The sequence below is a fragment of the Molossus molossus genome, unplaced genomic scaffold, assembly GCF_014108415.1.
Source record: "Molossus molossus isolate mMolMol1 unplaced genomic scaffold, mMolMol1.p scaffold_m16_p_10, whole genome shotgun sequence".
Taxonomy (NCBI): Eukaryota; Metazoa; Chordata; class Mammalia; order Chiroptera; family Molossidae; genus Molossus; species Molossus molossus.
The window spans coordinates 22,463,611-22,484,954 of NW_023425345.1; the positions used below are offsets into that span (position 1 = coordinate 22,463,611).

At 40.2% G+C, this 21,344-nt stretch overlaps 1 protein-coding gene across 1 annotated transcript; it reads right to left on the bottom strand.

Moving 5' to 3' along the window:
- Nucleotides 1-9,038: 9,038 nt before the first annotated feature.
- Nucleotides 9,039-18,056, bottom strand: AICDA (activation induced cytidine deaminase). Its single transcript, XM_036252758.1, has 5 exons — nt 17,972-18,056; nt 12,430-12,577; nt 9,911-10,181; nt 9,518-9,633; nt 9,039-9,092 (listed from the first exon to the last, which is right to left on the bottom strand). The coding sequence occupies exons 1-5, from the start codon at nt 17,977-17,979 to the stop codon at nt 9,039-9,041; spliced, it is 597 nt and encodes a 198-aa protein (XP_036108651.1). The 5' UTR covers nt 17,980-18,056.
- Between the last annotated feature and the right edge of the window lie 3,288 nt (nt 18,057-21,344).

The window sequence follows — 21,344 nt, forward strand, 5'->3', positions numbered from 1 at the left end:
AACATAAATAAAGCTGATGACTACCAAATCTATTTTTTTCAACTCAGACCTCTATATACATGGGTTGGCAAAAGTAAGTTTACAGTTTTGAGTACACAAAACAGTTTATTCTTGTATTAGTATTTATTAATTATTGTTTTACAACTGTAAACCTACTTTTGCCCACCCTTGTACAACTATTTACCTGCTTTAACAAGTCCCAAGACTAACTCATTTTTTTTATCCTCACCCGAGGACACTTTTCCATATTTTGTTCAGATAGAGTGGGAGGGGGAGAGAGAGAGAGAGAAACATTGATATGAAAGGGACACAATCGAGTGGTTGCCACCCGCAAGACCCAACCAGGGCCGGGGACAAACTGCTGCTGAGATACATGCCCTTAGCCGGAACTGAACCCGGGTCTCTCTGGACCACAGGCCAATGCTCTAACCACTGAACAAACCGGCCAGGGCCTAACTCATTGTTTTTATTGTCTTATTCTTTATTCCTTCCTCTAGTTTCTCTCTTGGTAATGATATTACCATCAAGTCATTCTTCAAAGTGGAAACCTAGGAGTTATCCTTAACTATAATATGTTCCATGACTAACTAGCCAGAGTAGATGCTACTCCCTATTCTACACCAGCTCCTTCCCTTATCCATGACTCCAGTCCTGCCTTAAAGCCTCCAACCCTTTTATCCTGGTCTAACTGCAATAGTGTAGGAAACATTCCCAGTCTTCAGTTGATTCTCTAACTCATCCTCCACCCTGTGGCTTTATCAAGCTACTCTCCCTTTAAAAAAATCCTTTCAGATGTTCTCCATAAACTTCCGTTTAAAAATTATCTCCTCACTTAGCACAGGATTTCTCGTGATCAGGGGCCTGCTGGTGCAGATCAGCTTTATCTCCAGCCACCCTCTTCACCTGCTACAGTGAGTTAGATCTCCCGAAATCTTCTGCACTACTTAAATCTCTCAATCTCTGGACATGCTATTCTTTCTGCCAAGTGCATCCTTACCACTTACCACTTACCACTCTAATGTGTTTTAAATTAAGTAAAAGGACTGGGAGGAGGCAAGGGAGGAGCTTCTGAAATGCTAGTAATTTTTTAAAAAATTCATCTTTATTGTTGAATGTATTGCAGATGTCCCCCACTTTTTTCCCCATGACCCCCTCCTCCTCAATCCCGCTCCCCTCCTGCCTTCCCCACACTATTGTCAGTGTCCATTGGTTGTGCATATATGCATAGTCGTTCTTTGGATTATCTCATCCCGCCCTCCCCTTCCTCTTTCCCTTTGAGGTTCATCAGTCTAACAACCAATTTGTACTTCTTTTTTGGTACGCGCCCCTAGTGGGAACCAAACCCAGGACTCTCTGGTCTGCAGGCCAATGTTCAAACCACTGAGCCAAACTGGCCAGGGCCAACTTGTACTTCTTAATTCCTTATTCTTTTTCACCCATTCTCCTAGCCCCTGCCCATTTAGCAAGCAACAAGAAGTTCTCTGTATCTAGGAGTCTGTTTCTCTTCTGCTTGCTCATTTTGTTCATAGATTCATTTGTTGATAGATATGTATTAATTGCCATTTTATTGTTCATATTTGTGTTCTTTTCCTTCAAGAAGACACTTCAGCATTTCATATAATACTAGTTTAGTGGTGACAAACTCCCTTAGCATGCTCTTGTCTGAGAAACTCTTGATATGTTCATTTATTCTAAAATTCTAGCTTTGCAGGATAGAGTAATCTTGGTTGTAAGTCATTGCTTTTCATCACCTTGAACATCTTGCCACTCCTTTCTGGCCTGCAAAGTTTCTTTTGAGAAATCAGCTGAAAGTCTTATTGGAGCTCCTTTGTAGGTAATGAACTGCTTTTAAGATTCTCTCTTTGGCTCAGCGGTTAGAGTGTTGGACTGTGGTCCAGAGAGACCTGGGTTCGGTTCCCGCCAAGGGCACGTACCTCGGTTGCAGTTTGTCCCTGGCCCTGGTTGGTCGTGTGGGTGGCAGCCACTCTATGTGCCCCTTTCACATCAATGTTTCTCTCTCTCTCTCTCTCCATCTCTCTCCCTCCCAGTCTATCTGAACAAAAAATGGAAAAAAAATGTCCTCAGGTGAGGATAAAAAAAAAAGATTCTCTCTTTATATTTAATCATTGGCATTTTGATGATGATATGTCTTGGTGTGGACCTCTTTGGGTTCATCTTGTTTGGGACTCTCTGTGCTTCCTGGACTTATAAGTTTGTTTCCTTCACCAAGTTAGGGAAGTTTTCTGTCATCATTGTTTCATATAGGTTTTTAATTTCTTGCTCTCTCTCTTCTCCTTCTGGCACCCCAAGATGCGAATGTTGGAATGCTTAATGTTGACCCAGAGGCTCCTTACTCTATCCTCATTTTTTTGGGATTCTTTTTTCTTTTTGCTGTTCTGATTGGGTGTGTTTTGCTTCCTTATATTCCAAATCGATTGTTTGCTTCTTGGCTTTACCTACTCTACTATTGAATCTGTGTAAATTATTCATTTCAGTTGGTGCATCCATCATTTCTGACTGGTCCTTTTTTATGCTGTTGATGTTCTCACTTAGTTCCTTGGAGTTCTCACTAAGTTCCCTGAAGTTCTCACTAAGTTCTTTGAGCAACCTTATAACCAGTGTTTTAAACTCTGCATCTGATTGATTGCTTATCTCCATTTTGTTTAATTCTTTTCCTGGAGTTTTGTTTTTTTCTTTCATTTGGAACACGTTTTTTTGTCTCCTCATTTTGGCTGCTTTCCTGTGATTGTTTCTATGTATTAGGTAGAGTTGCTATGTCTCCTATGCTTCGGAGGGTGGCCTATTGTTGCAGGTGTCCTGTAGGAGCCAGTGGCACAACCTCCCTGATCACCCCAGCTGGACCCTCGAGATACACCCCTAGTGTGGACTGTACACCCTTTTGTTGTAAATGAGTCTTGATTGCTGTTGGTACATCAATGGGAGGGATTTACTCAGGATGATAAGCTGCAAGGACTGTCTGTGCCCACTGACCACTGGCCTCTGACTATCTTAGAGGATCAGCTGTATAGTGACCCACCACACAGAGCAAGACTTACTTCATCAGGGCTCTGGTACCCACTGAGTTCGCTCATTGAGTGTGTCACTTGTGGAGGTGGTTGGGTGGTGGTATTCGATGTGGTCTGAAGCTGTCCTCTGGGTATGTTGGCTCTGGGGCAAGGTCAGCCACTGCCTGTGTTCTATCCGGGGCCCAGAATAAGCTACAAAGTGATCTGCAGATGGCTACTTCTTGTGTTGGGCTTGGAGGTGCCCAGGAAAAGCCAAGTTGTAAACCAAGGCTGGTTGCTTCTAGTGCCAGGCCTGGGGCCACTTAACGAGAGGTATGGTTGCTGCTTGTTTGAGAGATTTTAGGAAAATATGAAGCAGGATCCAAGACAGGACAATCCTTTGGTGAAGCTTTTGGAAACAGCTTGGGTGGGCCTGAAAGTTGGGTGGGGTGGGGTGGGGCCTCAGGGAATCACCAGGGTGGGGTTAACAGTGTGAGCCAGGTTCCTGGAGTCCCAGATGCGATGGCCATCTGTTATCCCAGGGAGGGCTCACCAAAGGAACATCAGCCTCCGCCAGCACGTCTGTCCAGGAGAAAGCTGTCTCTTCAGCCTTCGCCCCAAGGCCAAACAGCTCAGTTTCTCCCCGTATGTCTTTGGCACCCCTCAAGCTGCTTCCCCTCCAAGCTTAGAGGGAGCATGTCCAAGTAAGTCTGTACATAGGCTCTTTAAGAGGAACCGCTTGGGGCTCCAGAAGCCTCAGCTACCCTTAGCCTCAGTTCCTGCTGGTTTTTCCAGCTAGAAGTTATGGGGACTTCTCTTCCTGGCACTGGAACCCTGAGCTGGGCACCTGGTGTGGGACAGGGACCCCTCACTCCTCAGAGAGGACCTTCCCAGCTGAGGTGTCCCTCCTAGTTTTCGTCTGCCACACGTGGGTGTGGGACCAGCCCGTCCTCGCCTCCGCCCCTCCTACCAGTCTCACTGTGGCTATTTTTTTAATTTCATAGTTGTAAAACTTCTATTCAGCTCAATTTCAGGCAGTTCTGAGTTGTGGTTGTCGCTAGTAATTTTTTTATCTTACTGTTTGTCACGTATTTACAAAAATTCTCAAACTGTGATGCATGGTTCATGAATTTACTGTTTGTCATGTATTTACAAAAATTCTCAAACTGTGACTCATGGTTCATGCACTTTTCTCTGTCACAATAGTTTAATGAAAAGGTTGTTTAAAACTTAGAAAGATTCAGCTCATGGGTATCCTGCTCTTCCATGCATACATCTGCGTCCTTGTGTGAAATTTTGTGTAATTGTGGACTGTTGCTCTCTCCCTCCTCTAGGAGCTTTTTAAGGGAAAGACTGTTTCTCATTACCTTTGCAGGACCAGTACCTACCACAGTGTTCAACAAAATAGTAGGTGCTCAAAAGACGTGTGATGCAGACACAAATGATTCCTCTCCTTTTGCTGGAGGGAGAGATGGGCAGCCTGGCCAATCATAGTCATGAGAAAATGGAATTAGATTCCATAGAGTTCTGTTCCTATTGACATCAACAACTTTTACCAGAAAGTGAAGGGCTGAGCTCAGCCTGCGCAGAGGAGCAAATTTCAGGCATAGACATATAGATTGAAAGCCTAGATGAGGTCCTTCAATGGGACTAGAGTTTAGAGGACAGGCAGGACAGAAATAAGCCAAAGGAGTCCTGGGATGATGATGAGAAACAGCTCATGTTTGGGCTTTGAGTTTAGAGTTTAAGGGCTGTTAGGTATATGTGTACAACTCACACTGGCTATGGGACCAAGGGGAGGAGAGACAGCCAGCTAGGCAAGGGACTGAGGCCGCTGGGTAAGACCTAAAGGGGCTCAGACGGACTATATTTCTCTCGAGTACAACTACAATCAAGGAGTGACGCTCTAGTCAGCGGCGAAACCAGCATTTGTTTTTCATTCACTCTTCCTTTGCAACCTTTATATCTAGTGCTTCACCTCATCAAATTAAGCCTCTGTAACTGTTTCACGCTTCTCAATGTCTACTAATTCCCATTGATACCACCTTAGTAGTAATATATTTTGAATGGCCCCAAATATTAGTTGGGCCAATTAAATTGTCCTCCTTTGGGAAATTTGAAAAAACTGCCAGTTAGCCATAAGGATTAAGAATAAAATATAGAGACAAGAGGACTATCCATGATGGATTATTATATGCAAGTTGAGGTATTGTGGAACAGAAACCTTGAGTGAGCAGAGGGAGTCAGCTCATAAGGGAGGTGAACAGAGGGAGCCCTTAGGGAGAAATGGAAACACTAAGAGAGACAGAGGCCATGTGATCCCTGAAAAGGAAACAGAAATAGTAGCCAGTCACTAGAAACATCTTAGTCACTTAGTAAAACCATCTCACTTTTCCAGTTACTGGCTATGTATGGCTATAAAATAAATCCTGTCTTTATGAGTGAGTTGGTTTGTTATCTGCAACTAAATGAGCTACACTAAGTCCATTACAGACTTTAGAGTCAAAGGTACTGAAGTTTAAATGCACCTGGGGTTAAATTGTAAAGATTGAGTGAGGTTAAGTATGTAAAGCATTTAGAACATGACAAGCAATCAGCCTGCACTAAAAAAATGGAAACTCTTCGTGATAGGTATTTTCTGTGTCACCTTGGCTGGGCCTGGGTTTTTTAATCAAATGGTTAATATAGGTGTTGCTCTAGGGTGTTTTGTAGTTCTAAATTCCAGTTAACTACTAGTATTCTACATAATGTGGGTGGGGCAGATTAATTTAGTTTAAAGGATTTAAGAACAGAACTGAGGCTGTTTTCAGCAGAGGTTTCACCTCAGAGATCCTGCCTTAGCGGTTCAGTCTGCTCTTACTGACGGCCGGCCTGCAGATTTGGGACTTGCTCTGCCAGCTCCTGCCATCAAGTAAGCCAGTTCCTTGAAATATACCTTTTACTGGTTTTTCGTACTCTGGTGGAACCCCGACTGATAGATTCTCTTTCCTGCAGATAGCCCAACCCTCAAAGTGTTTTACTGGTAATAGAAAGAAAGTTTTGTTTTTGTTTTTTTTCCTTAGGAAGGGTTTTGTTTGTTTGTTTGTTTGTTTATTGGTTTTAGAGAAAGGAAGGAAGAGGGAGAGAGAGAGAAACATCAATGAGAGAGAACATCTATTGGCTGCCTCCTGCATGCCCCCTACTAGGGATCTGGCCCACAACCTGGGCATGTGCCCTGACCAGGGATCAAACCTGTGACCTCTTAATGAATGGGTCCATGCTCAACCACTGATACCGGCAGGGCAAAAAGAAAATTCTAAACACTCAAAGACCCATGCCATCCCCTCTGCTAGACTTATTTTACTGAAATTTTCTTGACTACTTAAAGCTGTGGAATATTCTATGTATTGGTAAGTAAACACTGGAGAATATAGAATAATGAATTCCTATTAAGTTCTAGGTTTTAAATGATATTTTCTTTTCTTTAATTTTAGTTATTAAAAAATTTATGTTATACTTTTTTACCAAAGTATATGAAGTAAAAAATGAAAGTTCCTTTTTCTTCACCTTCTTCCTCCTATCCAATTGATCTCTCTGGAGATAATAACTGCTAGTAATTTGAATTTTGTCTCTTTAAGCATGTATGTATGTGAATGTTTATATTTAAAAAAGGTCTACCTATACACATACACACACACACACACACACACATTAAAGGGTAAAGGAGATCAAGCTATGCAAAGTTTTAAAAAAATTTTATTCTCTTAGAAATATGTTTTGGATATTTCTCTATGTCTCTTTGTATATACATATATATTTATTTTTAACCTCACTCGAGGACATTTTTCATTTTTTGTTCAGAGAGAGAGAGAAAGATAGAGAGAGAGAGAGAGAAACATCAACGTGAAAGGGACACATCAAGTGGCTGCCACCCGCATGACCCAACCAGGGCTGGGGACAAACTGTGACCGAGGTACATGCCCTTAGCGGGAACCGAACCCAGGTCTCTCCAGACCACAGGCCATTCTAGTAGGTTTGCATTTGTCTCATGACTTAAGATATTGAGCATCTTTTTATGTGTTTATTAGCATCTATAAATCTTCCTTGGAGAAATGTCTGTCCAAGTGTTTTGGCCATTCTAAATTTAGTTTGTCTTTTGTTATGAGATGTAAGAGTTCTTTAAATATTCTGGATACTATAGACTCTTATCAGATATATTAGCTGCAAGAATTTTTTCCCATTCTGTGACTTATCTTTTCACTTTCTTACTACTACTCTTGGATGCACAAAAGTTTTTGATGACGTTTGATTTCTCTGTTTTTTTTTTTTCTTTTGTTGCTTGTGCTTTTGGGGTCATTCCAAAGTCCCATGAAGACTTCAACCTATATAGCCTTCTAAAGCTTTTATAGTTTCAGATCTGACATTTAGATATTTGATCAATTTTTTAGTTAATTTTTGTATATGGTAAGTGATAGAGGCCCACATTCATTCTTTTGCACATAGACATCCAGTTGTCCCAGAACAATTTGTTGAAAAGACTGTTCTTTTATCCCATTAAATGGTCCTGGCACCTTTGTCAGAAATCAGTTGAACATAGATGCAAGGGCTAATATCTGGACTCTGAAGTCTATTTCATCATACTGACTTTTAAACTTAACTTTATGAACCATTCTTAGAATTATTTTATTCAGCATTTATCTCCCAAACTTCCAAAATTACTCATCATTTATTCAGTTGACTAAAATGAGCCAGAATCAAATTTCCTGTAGAAAAAATTTACTAAAAATCAAGAAAATGGTTTTATAGCAATATTATGACATGTTAGACTATGTTACAATTATGTACTTTGTTATTAGAGTCATTTCTAAAGGTATACATTTATGATACATTAAGGAATCCATTTCAATATATTTGAAAAGAAAATTATAATAACAAAAATATTAGACATACAGCATAATATAAAATATGAATGGATACATGAAATAAGGATTTTTAATATTTAATTTTTCCACAAATGTATGTACAATAAGAATAAAACAGCACAGCTGGGCATTCAATATTCCCTGCCTCCCAAATATTATTCTCTTCTGTTACATTCTCTTATATAGTGAACATTTCTTCAAGAGAAGCAACAGATAAGTACAAAAAGTAGAAAACCATGACCCAATTGACATCGCTGAGGTTAAAAGACCCATAGAAGAAAATAGACTTTTCTCTTCTCAATATTCAAGCCACTCCCTTCCAAACATTTGTTCATTATCGTGTGTGATGATTGGCTTGTGGTTTCTAAACTATGGACTACTTTAAAAAGATGTGTGTTTCCAGATTTGTTACTGGAAGCATCAACTCATTTGGGATATCATTTTCACAGTTCTTATATTCATTTTAAGTTCCTTTATTATAAAGTAGCCTGAAGGTGACCATGCATATTCCATACCAAGAAAAAAAAATCCTCTTATATACAAACATAAAAACATGCTTCAGATATTTAAAACATAGAGTGCATGCCTTGATATTAATTCATTGAAGAGGTGAGTTGGAATTACAGTACCAAGAGTTTCTCGTTAGGAGGTTCTGTGTAGATCATGGCCTGATGAAGTTTGTTCACTTGAAAGTGAACCCCAAAAGAAAAGAGTGGAAAAATCTATCATTGATATCACCGAAAACTCAGAATGAATCAAATAAGAAAGGATACTGATTATGAAAACATTTTATCCTCTCACCATGCTTTTAAGGATTTATCTTCTGCTTTCTCCCTGCCTAAAATATCATAGAAGAACATTGACACTTTAGGTGCTCCCAGACTCTGCAGTTCTGTCATTTCCCAGTAGGGGACGCAGTTGCATTAAAAACTGCACCAGTTGCAGCATTACTCTGCTGGGCCTGTATTCCTTCTCTATTTTCAACACATATATTTTTTAAAGTCATATATATGAACATTATTTCTCGAAACTCTAAAAAATTAAGAGTTGAAGAAAAATTCTTGAAGGACTGTTCTTTTACCCATTATCTTCAGAGATTTTTCATTGTAGGTGACATTCTTGGAGGTTGGTATCAAAGTCCCAAAGTACGAAATGCATCTCGTAAATCATCAACCTCATATAAGGGCTGTAGAGAAAGGGAGAAATAAACTGAGTGGATGCTTTGTAACATTTTGGAAGGAAGGAAGTTGGGAGGGAGAAGGAAGAGGAGCTAGGAAAAGGAGAAGGAATTTTACCAGGAGGGAAATAAATCCTGAGGAGAGTCTAACACAACCAAGACATGTGCGTGAGGAAAGAGAAGGGAATCTTAGCAGAGGGCTCTGAATTGTGAAACAACAGAAGAGTGGACCCAGTTGTAGGAGAAATGACAACAAAAACAGAGACGTGAGGTTTGCATCAGAGGAAAAATAAGGAGAGTATAATAAATGTACAAACACACATGAAATGTGCATACACACACACATATAAAAATGTAAGAAATATAAGAAAAAAATATAACTAGCTCCAGGAAAATATGACAGAAAGGAAAGGAGAAGCAAAGGAGCCCCTTACCAAAAGGATGCGTCGAAGCTGTCTGGACAGACGAACTGAATTTTCATGCAGCCCCTCCCAGGCTCGGAAAGTTTTCTCACGATTTTCCACGAAAGTATTCCAGCAATAAAAATAATCTGGAAAAGGTAGGGGCAAGAGGTAGAATATAGCTCAGATCCCAAATCAAGAAATCTGATTTTTTTTTTTTTAATTCTCACTCCCCCCAAAGCCTTGTGTCCAAGCCATTACTTCTTTTCCTCCAACTCTCGTTGGTAATCCTTGGCTCCAAAGGTGAACCAGAATCCTGGTACAGTTTCCCCCCCTCGATTCCCCCGCTGACTCCTCTCAGTGTGAACTGCAGTCCTGAATGACAGCTGCTGCCCTGAGCCGAGCAGAGAGGTCGCCCACCCCTACCTTTGAAGGTCATGATGGCGATTTGGACGCCCGCGCGGTGCAGCCTCCGCAGGCCCTCGGGCTCAGCCTTTTTGTCCTCGCAGAAGTAGAGGCGCGCGGTGAAGATCCTCAGACTGAGGTTGGGGTTCCCTCTCAGAAAGTCAGCCACATGCCGGGCACAGTCATAGCAGGGACTCCAAGACGTGAACCAGGTGACGCGGTAGCACCGGCCAGGGTCCAGGTCCCAGTCGGAGATGTAGCGCAGGAAGAGCAATTCCACGTGGCAACCCGACTGGGGAGAGAGCAGAGGACTCGGCTCATGTTTACTGACCTGTATTGTGGTGCTGATAGCTTTGCAGTCATTAATTCATCTCCCTCCCACAGTGATCTTTTTTGGGGTGACTACAGTTTCCTACTTAGGTTGTTGGAAGGTTAAACAACTGCTCAAAAAAGCACAGTGCTGAGCCAAAACCATTTACACCCTTGGCCCTGCAGAGTGGGGGTGGTGGACCAAATGAGTTGAATTTGGATGGAGTAGCATCACACTATCTCAGTAGAGATTCAGTTTGTGTTTGTGAAGTTAGTTTTTGTGCCTTTGGGGAGGAGGAAAGTGGTTTGTAAGTACCTAGTGATATAACATTGTGGAAATGCACAGGACTCCTAGGTGGAAAATGTGTGTTTGGAAGGACTAGAAGCCTTAAGATAGAGTATGGTGCCCTGGCTGGTTTGGCTCAGCGGTTGAAGTGTTGGCCTGTGGACCAGAGAGTCCTGGGTTTGGTTCCCGCTAGGGGCTCATACCAAAAAAAAAAAAAAGTATGGTGAGGAAGCAATTACATAACGTGTTTGCTCATTGTGTGATCCCTGTGATTGTAGTAATATTCCCCATAGTGAGACATAGCAAGTTCACTTAGTATTTCAGAGAAGTCTTAAGTCCCAGAATCTGAAGACCTTGGTTTCATCACCCCTTATGTGACTTAGACAAATTACCCAATTCTTGGATCTTCTAATCTTATCAGTAAAATAGGCTGGACCAGGCTAGTCTTAAAAGGATTACATAAGAGAGAAGGATTGTAAAGGATTGGTAACAACAAAGCCTTCTATAGTTGGAAGGGGTCATATCACTCAATAGAAAAGAGATTAGAATGTAAAACAATTGCATGAGAGACTTTATACAATACAGAGGAGGCAAAGAGAACTGAAGAGTACAATAAGCCAGGCAAGACATTCCACCCATGGGTTCTTCCCTGGGATCCCACCAGGTGTCACCAAATGTTATGAGGGAGGAAGAAGATTCTGTAAATCCATCTGGATTTGGGTGAAGAAGTTTCCTGAAAATGTAATTCTCTAATCTTCTAGAATCTAGATGCTGATTATCATTTATTTTTCAATTTTTGCCCCTTAATTTAAAAAAATTTTAATTGTTTTTTTCACATTTAAAATTTAGCTTGAATGAGCTAACAATATACCCCCAAGTCAAAAGGCTTTTACTTTTGATTTCTCTCTTAATCTTAAAGGCAATTTGGTTGCTGGAGAAAGAGGAGGAGAGTTTTGAGACAGGACAGTAAGCCAGGACAGGCAGAATGGGGAACTGAGAGAGATAGTTAAACAGTAGTTTGCAGCCATCTAGTAAATCCTATCTTCCCTAAAAGAGGGGCACTTGAAAATAAATGATTTGCACTTCTCCTCCCCAACCAGAGGGTAAATAGTTTAAATGGCCCTAATTCAGGGAGACAGATAGCAGAAATGCAATTAATGCCATTTGTCAACCACACTCAAGGACAGATAAAGTTGAGACTAAACCTCATTTTGGTACATCAGCATAAAGCTGATGAATATTCTATTGAGATCCTCCTCTAAGACCTCCCCTAAACTCCCAGCCTTAAGTCTCCTCAAAAACCAAGGTCTAGCTCATGCTGTCCTTCCCGGGAGCACACCTGTGCCTCCCTCTCCCCACTTCTTCCCCCTCAGGCAACCATCTCCTAAACTCCTAAGGGACCCCATGAGGCTTGCAACCAGGGCAGCAATGGGCAGTGGCAGTTCATCCCAGTCAAACTCCCCAACCTATACGCAGGGCCTCTTTTATCTAACGTTTTAGTGAGCCAAAGCAGCCCAGCCTAGGCCCATTTCCCCATCCTTTCCTTGTTTCACTGTCCCCAGCTTTAACAAACATCCTCTAAAATTCACCTGGGCTCGTGTTGTGAAATTTGTCCTGCACAAAGTTAAAAGCCCACACACTACCAGGGATCCCTAGGCAGACCCCCTTAGAGCCAGGCCCCCTTTCCAGGAGCAGTTTGGGGAGAGTTATTCTTGGCATTGAAGCAAGGGGTGGCATCAGTGTGCCCAACATGACGGGGAGGACATTAAATGACATCTTTTGGGGCATATCTATTATAGTTGCATGGACATAGAAAAAAATGTATTCGAGGCATCTAGTGAGGACAAATGTAAAACAGACTCAAAGTACCATCAGCACGTAGGTGGCTCTAATAGTGCCCACAGTTTAGCTTGTAACTTCCTGGGAAGCAAATATCAAATGATACCTTGTTTCGAAGGTAACCGAAGTCCAATGAAAACGAGGTGGCACTGTCTCGCCGCTTCACCACATAGCACAAGTAGGTCTCATGGCGACCCTTAGCCCAGCGGACATTTTTGAAATGATAAAGAAACTTCCTCTGCTTCATCAGGAGGCTGTGGGTGAGAGGAGGAAGACAGATGCAGGAGTACAGCTCATTTTCTGGTCACTCATGGCTTTCCTTCAGCTATTCTTTTGTTTGTTTGTTTGTTAATACTCACGAGAAGATATTTTTCCATTAATTATTTTTAGATAGAGTGAAAGGGAGAGGGGTAGACAAGAGAAAGAGAGAGAAACATTGATGTGAAAAAGACACATCAATTGGTTGGAACCCAAAACCCAGGTACATGCCCTTGACTGGGATTTGAACTCATGACCCTTCGGCTGGAGGGCTGATGCTCCAACTGCTGAGCCAAACCAGTTGGGGCCCATCAGCTGTTCTTAAATCTATAATTACTTGGGCCAAACCAGAGAAGATGCTCTTGTTTCATTTGCTGGAAGTCTGAGACCAAGAAGTCTGAGACCAAGAAGTCTGAGACCAAGAAGTGAGCTTGGAACCATTATAAACCCTTTTCATGCTTATATGTAAGACCAATTGAGAGATATAGCAAGAACCCCAAAACCTAAGTGCTCACAGGACAGTCTCCTCCCACAGTTGTCTTCTAGATGCTGATAACTTGGAATGACAAACTTGTTCCTCAGTTCCATAATTATATTTTCAGGTTTCCCTACCTAAATGCCCAATCTGTACTTCAAACTCAATATGGTCAAAACAGTATTCCTGACTTGCCCTTTCTGACCTGCTTCTCCTCTGACTTCTCCTCCTCAGGCAACCAGGCTAAAAGCTTGCAATCATCTTTGATCCTTCTCCCTCTCTACTCCTCATATTTAATTATCTCAATTTATTGATTCACACCTCCAGATATTTCTTGAATTTGTCCCCACTCTGTTCTCTCAGTTCTCTGTGTCGGTCCAAGCTCTCATCTTCTTTCACTTTATCTGTTATCCTGGCCTCTTAACCGGTCTCTCTGCCTTCTGGTCCTTCCAAAGTAACATTTTTCTATGATGTACCAGAGTGATCTCACCAAACCCAGGTGTGGCCATGTCATTCTCATGCTGAAAAACCCCTGAGGAGTCTGTTCGGCTCATGGGATAAACTCCAAACTCTTTCATGTGGTGTTTAGGCCAGTTTTTACATTGGACGTCAATGTGCATTTCTAGCCTCCTTTCCTAGCATTTTGCCCTTTGCCACCACTTGAGGCCCCCTCATGCAGCAGGCCCCTGGACTAGTCTCTTTTTCTTTCTCAATATCTTGCTGATGGCACGTCCTCTAAGAATTTCCCTACGTTTTTCCATTGGGCAAAACCTACACATCCTTCAAAGCCTAACCGCAGTTTCAACTGTGCTAGCGAGACCTTTGTCACCACCTCTATCCCAAAATCACTAGGCAAAAGTCGAATAACAAAAAACCCTTCTGTAGTTTCCCATTGTTCTCCAGCTTATTCCTATCAATTGATTGCTGATAATCTGCCTCCCCAATTAGACTTTGTGTTTTGAAAGTATCACTTTATGAGAAACATATATATTGAACTATAGATATAGTTAAAAGTATAAGAACAATAGTTGACTATTGTCAACTTGAATACTACAAAAATGTAGAATATTATAAAATTAAAAATATTAAAGAATTTTAAAATTTGGAATATCAGTAAGTATCTAATGACAATTGTTATTCCTTCTGGTCTTTTGCGAGCACATATTTACATGATTTTGATTATACTGATTTTAAATGTAATTTTTATATTCTGCTGCTATTTTAACTTAGCAATGCAATCTAAATATTATGCTATGTTCACATGCAGGGACTGGTCCTTTTCCTCTGTGTTTTCTGTCTCCTAAGATAGTATCTTGCATGTCATAAGCACTACATTGAATTGAATTTCTGAAAATACTCTCTGCTAACTCAAGTTTCTTTGCAACTTGTGAACATAACACTAGCTGTACAATGTGGTTGATCCCAAAGCACTAAGAGTGTCTCTGTTTTTTGTCCCCAGTCTTTTCCAGAAATGTATTTATCTAATTTGTGGAACTAATGCTGCCCCCTGATGGCACTGGGCAAGATTGCAAAGAATTTGTAAAAAACACCCCGTCAGGGATTTGAATACCGTTTACTGGCAAGAGAATTGAAACTTTTTTCACTTTTTTTTTCACATTGAAGTATAATTTACATACCTCACCCATTTAAAATGTACAGTTCTATGAATACTGTCAGATTTAAATACCCAAAACTGCTACCACAATCAAGGTATAGAACATTGGCAGGGTGCCCCTCCCCCAAAGTTTCCTCATCCACCTTTTCAGTCAGTTAGTTCTTCTCCTCTCCCTCAGGCAACCACTAATCTGCTTTCTGTAACTATAAATTACTTTTCATTTTCCAGAATTTCCTATAAATCATACATTATCTCTTCCTTTGTGTCTGACTTCTTTCACTTGGCTTAACAACTTTGAGATTTCTTCATGATGTTGCATGTATCAGTAGGTTCCTTCTCATTGCACAGTAGTGTTCCATTGCATGGAATTGGCTTTCTTTTAAAGTGAAAGTAATTTATTATGATAATCATTATATACTACATACCATCATTACTATTACTATTGTTACATACTTAGCATATAATAACCCATAGCATATATAAGTTGAATACGTAGTAAGTGCTTAATAAATACTGAAGTGAAAGGAAAAAAAATCCTCTCTTTGGGAACCAATCAGTTTTTGTTGATTCATTCACCTATTGATGGACCTGTGTATTGTTTCCACATTGGAGCTATTGTGAATTAAGCTTCTGTGAACATTCATGTACTAGTCTTTGTGTAGACATATGTTGAGAATAGTTATTTTTATACTGTGATACATGTGATAGACCCTGAATTTAAAAGTTAAGTACTCGACCTGGCTGGTGTGGCTCAGTGGACTGAGCATGGTCCCATGAACTGAGAGGTCCCAGTTCAATTCCTGGTCAGGGCACATGCCCAGATTGTGGGCTCAATCCCCAGTAGGGGGTGTGGAAGAGGCAGCTTGTATCTCTTTCATGTCACTGTTTTTATCTCTCTCTCCCTTCCTCTCTCTTTAAAAAATCAATAAAAATATATTTTTTAAAAAATTAAGTACTCAAATGTCAACTTTACCAGATAAACAAGGACAAGAGCTTTTTTATGGCTGTCACACACATGGAGCATATTGGAATACACTTTAAATCCTGAGGCAGAGAACTAGATTTATCACCAATATACACATTATGTATGTCAAACAATAGAAAGATTAGGCAATTATATTATTTTAGAATTAAAAATGCCCATTTGGCAAGGATCTGAAATGGATGCTAACAAAGATCTGATAATTGGCTTTCTTTTAAAATGAAAGTAATTTATTATGGTAATCACCATAACACTACCATCATTACTATTATTATTGTTACATACTTAGCATATAATAACCCATAGCACATATAAGTGGAATACATAATAAGTGCTTAATAAATACTGAAGTGAAAGAAAAAATCCTCTTTGGGACCCAATCAGTTTTAAATAGATTAAGCATCATCTCCTACCAATAAATTACTTTTATTTTATTTTTATTATTTTTAGAGAGAGTGGGAAGGAGGGAGAGAGGGGGAGACAGAGAAAGAGAATCAATGTGAGAAAGACACATCAATTGGTTGCCTCCCTCATGGCCCCAACTGAGCCAGGGATAGAACCTGCAACCCTGGTACACTCCCTTAACTAAGAACCAAACCCTCGACCCCTTGGTCCTTGGGCCTACATTCCAAGCACTGAGCCAAACTGGCCAGGGCAATAAATTTCTTTTACATTTAACCTACCCTCCTGGGCTGTATGGATGAGAAAAACCAGGGTGGGGCAGGAGTTGGGGAAGGTGTGGTAACTGTCATGCACTGAAGACAGTGTGGCAGAGACCTGTTACCATGAGGAGGACAAAGTGTTCTGAAAGTTATAGAAGATGGCATGACATAGGTAAAGGAATTCAGATGGATTTTAATTCCCATTCCACACGCAAATGCAAAAGTTCTTCACTGTTTCTGTCAGAAGTTACCTGTCACAAGGAAATAAATTTCAGGGCCATGGCCTGTTAATTTTCTTGATCCATCTCTTCCCTTCAGCTGTAGCTAGAAGCCTGTTTCCAGCACCCTGTTTTCTTGATTTCTCTTCTGGGCACAAAGGACTTTGCAGAGGCAGTTTTTGAGGCCTACAGGTTGACAGTTGTTTGAACAGCTGTGCTCCCTGAGGCACAACGCTGGCTGCATCCCCAGCAATGCAAACCAGAGACAAATGAGTTAAAAATAATCATGACAAAGTCATCCTCTTTTGCCCTGTGCCATCAGTGATGTACGCTGCAGATATTATTTTCCTTAATGATAATTATATGTTTCCCTTTTCCTCCTGTTGAATTGCATCTTTCCTTCTTTTTTATTGGTCTTTCTCTGAACTTCAACTACTGATTTTACCACTGTTTTGCATTTCATTATGTACAAGTGTCTCCACTGAGCCCTTTACCTCTGACTTATACCTCAGATTAGTTTTCAAAATTTCATTGAAACTGAGCAATTGACATTTTTGCTCTCAAGAAAATTTTCTGAAGAACACTTAGCCTCCCATTAAAAATATTAATTCTGTTGTGTAAATTCTTTGTAAAAGAAGCAAAATGAGATATTGATCAGGTATCATTCTCATACATTTGTAGTAATCATACATTTGTAGTAATCATAAAAATAGAAATAGAATCAGTTCTGTGATAGTGACTTAACTGACATAAATTGCATGTGAAGACTTTGTGAAAAATCTTACAGAATACACATTTAAGAAAGTTAAACCACGTCTAAATAAATTGGAAGTCTAGGTAATTCGTAAAAATGCCATTAACTGCCTAAGAATTGGGCCTATGACATTAAATAATTTGTTTGACTGAATTTTTCTCCTTATAATACACACAGTTATAGTGACTTTCAAGCAATTAATTTTGAATATTGGCATTTTAAAAAAACAATGTCCTCACTACATAATTAAATGATTCAGTAGAATCTCCCTAGGAAAGTTTATCTTTAAGCAGTTTTCATAGTAGAATATTTACAAAATTATTACCATAATTACCACTACTGTTTTTAGTATAGTATTGCTATTTTCTTTCCATGGTTTGAGTCTATAAATATTTGCTGTGTTGATATTATTACGACAAACTAGTTCTAACTGCAGGACAAGTCAATACATGGTCATAAAAGCTCTTTTGAATGTGGAAGAGAGAGGAAGGAAGAACTGGGCAGACAGCATGTAAGATCTGAACAGTGAATGAGACAGATCCAGAGAAATAAATCTGCATATTGACCAGGCAGAAGTGAATCAGACAGTGATAGCAGAAAAAGGGATAGGTACCAATATCATTACTCAGATTTGCTCTGGAACAAAAGCCAAAGCAGTCACCCATGAAGAGACTGTCCTCTTACCTGTCCATAGTGGGTTCCAGAGTGTCTTTCTTGGCTCCCCAAAAGTCTAAGGCGAAGGAAAGCTTGCCTCAAGCACCGTTGCTTCACTGACTGACAATGCATTGGCTTTACACATTTAAATTTGAACCTACCCTTTGGGACTCCTCCCCCCATAGCATCATTACCACCACCAGGTACCCCAAAGACCTTCCTCCTGTCTGGGTCCAGTGAAGATGGGTGGAGTTGTCATAGGCAAAGTCACATGGGTAAAATGATTGAAGGCCATTCTGCTTAATGTATAGGTTCCTTTTGGTCCACCTCTCTAAAAAATCCAATCCATGCTCCACAGATAACAAAGATCAGGAGACAGTAGCAGTAGATGTTTGTAAGTTGTAATTATGGTAATAAATAATATCTTTAATTTTGAAAGCATAATAATAGTAATGTTCATTTAAATAGCATCTTGTGTTCTGTGAGCTGAAACATCTATTTCCTCATTTAATGACACAATATCTCTGAATCTCAATAGAGACCACCACTAACAGTTCCTGCTTTGTGACTGAGTAGGTAAACTTGTTCAGTTATGTAGGACTTAGGACATAGAAATTTTGCCTCTCAAACCACTAATTTTTTCCTGCTTATATTGAATTGCCAGAAGACTAGATGATTTATACCAAAGAGTAATTTTTGCATAAGCCATCTGTCCCAAAAGCCACATATTAATTTGAAGTAAAAAGCAGCTGCATCCTAAACAATAATAATTTTTAAAAAGTTTATATTATCAGGCAGAATCAGCATCTAAATGACTGTATTGAACTTGGAAAATAGGTTGGGCTTTTCAAATAAGAGGCTTTAAGTTCTTGCCCTCATTCAAAATGGTCTATTACAGATTTTGCTTTGCGCTCCTACTTTAGTCTGTATGTATTCTATTTATTTATTTAATAGAAACTTAATGCCTACTACATGATATAAACTGTGTCAGGTGCTGGGAATATAATGGTAAGTAAAGTAGCTAGGGTCTCTGCTCCCTGCCTGAATCAAGGCATTAAATACCATCTATACATTGATGATCCCCAAATCTATTGTTCTAGTTTGGACCTCTTCCTGGAATGCAAGGCAAGTACATCCAACTTCCACCTCAGCATCTCCGTTTGTATGCTGGGCATTGTAAATATGCCTAAGACTGAGCTTCTGTTCTCTCTCCCAACACATAACCTGCTCCTCTTGCCATCTTCACTACCTCATTCTTCCCATAGCTCAGGCCAACCTGGCAGTCTTACTTTATTTTTTTTAATCCTCACCTGAGGATATTTTTACATTTATTTTCAGACAGAGTGGGAGGGAGGGGGAGAGAGAGAGAGAGAGAGAGAGAGAAACATTGATGTGAGAGAGACATATCGATTGATTGCCACCACATGAACCCAAACGGGTTGGTAATAAACTGCAACCGAAGTATGTGCCCTTGGCCAGAATCAAACCCAGGACTCTTTGGTCCACAGGCCAATGCTCTAACTGCTGAGCCAAAATGGCCAGGGCACAGCCTTACTTTGAAAAAAAATTTTATTTATTGAATTTTTAGAGAAAGAAAGGGAGAGAGAGAGAGAAACATCAATTTGTTGTTCCACTTCTTTATGCATTCATTGGTTGATTCTTGTATGTGCCCTGACTGGGAATTGAACCAGGGCCTCTCAGTCCATGGGATAATGCTCAATCCACTGAGCCACACCAGCTAGGCATTTTTTTTTTAAAGAAAAGTTTAGAACAATTTTTTAAAAAGTACATGGCAATATATCAGGAAGTAAGTCAAAACCAGGATAAACATGCCCATCTGGTGTGGCTCAGTGGCTGAGCATCAACCCATGCACCAAAAGGTCACCCGTTTAATTCCTGGTCAGGACACATGCTGAGGTTGCAGGCTCAATCTCCACTAGGGGGCGTGAAGGAGGCAGCCAGTTGATATTCTCTCTCATTGATGTTTCTGTTTCTCTCTCCCTCTCCCTTACCCTCCCTCTCTCTAAAATCAATCAAGAAAAAAAAAAAAGTATAGAGCAGAGAATTCTTGGAGGGTAGACTTTGAAGACAGAGAGACTTGGATTCTTTCCTCATAAAGTCACTTTGAGGATTTGCTCAGCTACTATGTGTGAATGTGAAAGCACAGTATCTGGAGTATGTGGAACATGCTTGATAAAGCTTCTTTCCAGGTGACAGAGACAACAGGGGCCAGGGCAGGACTGTCGGGATGTGTTTTCTATGTTTTAGCAACCATGAGTAGCACAGTCTAGTTGGAGTGATGGTTCATAACAAAATAATGACGACAGATAAAATTGAAATGTTGTTCATATTTCATACAAGCGTCATAAAGAAAACTTTCTAACAAAATTGAGACTTAAATAGCTTGAATAAGGGCTGTAAAAAAGGTTATTTGAAGAGGTATTAATTGTCCAGCATAAGAAAATAACTTTTATTTCTCCAAAAACTGTATTCCCTGGTCACTTTTCTTCTTTTAAAGGAAAGAGAAATAAATATATCTTTTATAATTACAATAGCATTTTGCATTCCTGGGAATTTGAAGTTAGTGAGATTACCAAAAACAATGTTGTGGGGTTTCATTCAGCTATTTTTAAAAGTTAGCTTTTCTCACTAAGTACCCTCTCCCCTTACCTACTTCTCTTGGAAAACCCCAGGACAACCTGGTTAGTTTATTTTTAACAAAAATAACCTGACTTAGAAATTGTGCGTCTGGTGGCTGAGGTAAGTCTTGGACATCTGGACTTCACCGCTGTTAATCTTCACCACTGGAAGCACCAGTGAGGTCTCATTGTGGCCAATATGTGAGTCCAGACCCCCCCTGTGTCTGAAAGCCAAGGTGTTAGGACATTGATTCCCCAGGCCACTATTTTTGCACACCAGGTAGATTGTTCAATATGATACCTTGTTGTTTTTGAAAGAGCCCCAAAAAAGGGTCTGCGTGGGCGAAAGTCTGATTTTTGGAGTGCTTCAACTTCTGCTTTTCCTGATTTTTGTTTTTCTCAGTTTACTGCCAGCCACATCACTTTATTTCTCTGGGGTATGAAGAAGTTGAGGGACAGGCCTTTAAACATATACAGGAATTACTCAACTTCTGCTGTGCAGCTGCCTAGGACTTACTGAGGTTAAGAGAGCGACTAAACAAGCATTCATCAAAAGCCTAGGGCTGGGCAAAGGGCTAAAGAAAGAGAGTTATTTTTGATGGGAAAATTAACTAAAGAAGCTTCATTGATCATGCACATACAAGATATAGCAGAGCATAGTGGGAAAAATTTGGTTTTGTAATCAAGCACATTAAGACTTGAATTCTATCTCTGCCAGACTGTCTTTGAGTGTGTTGCCTAATACTCTATGTTTTATTTTTTTC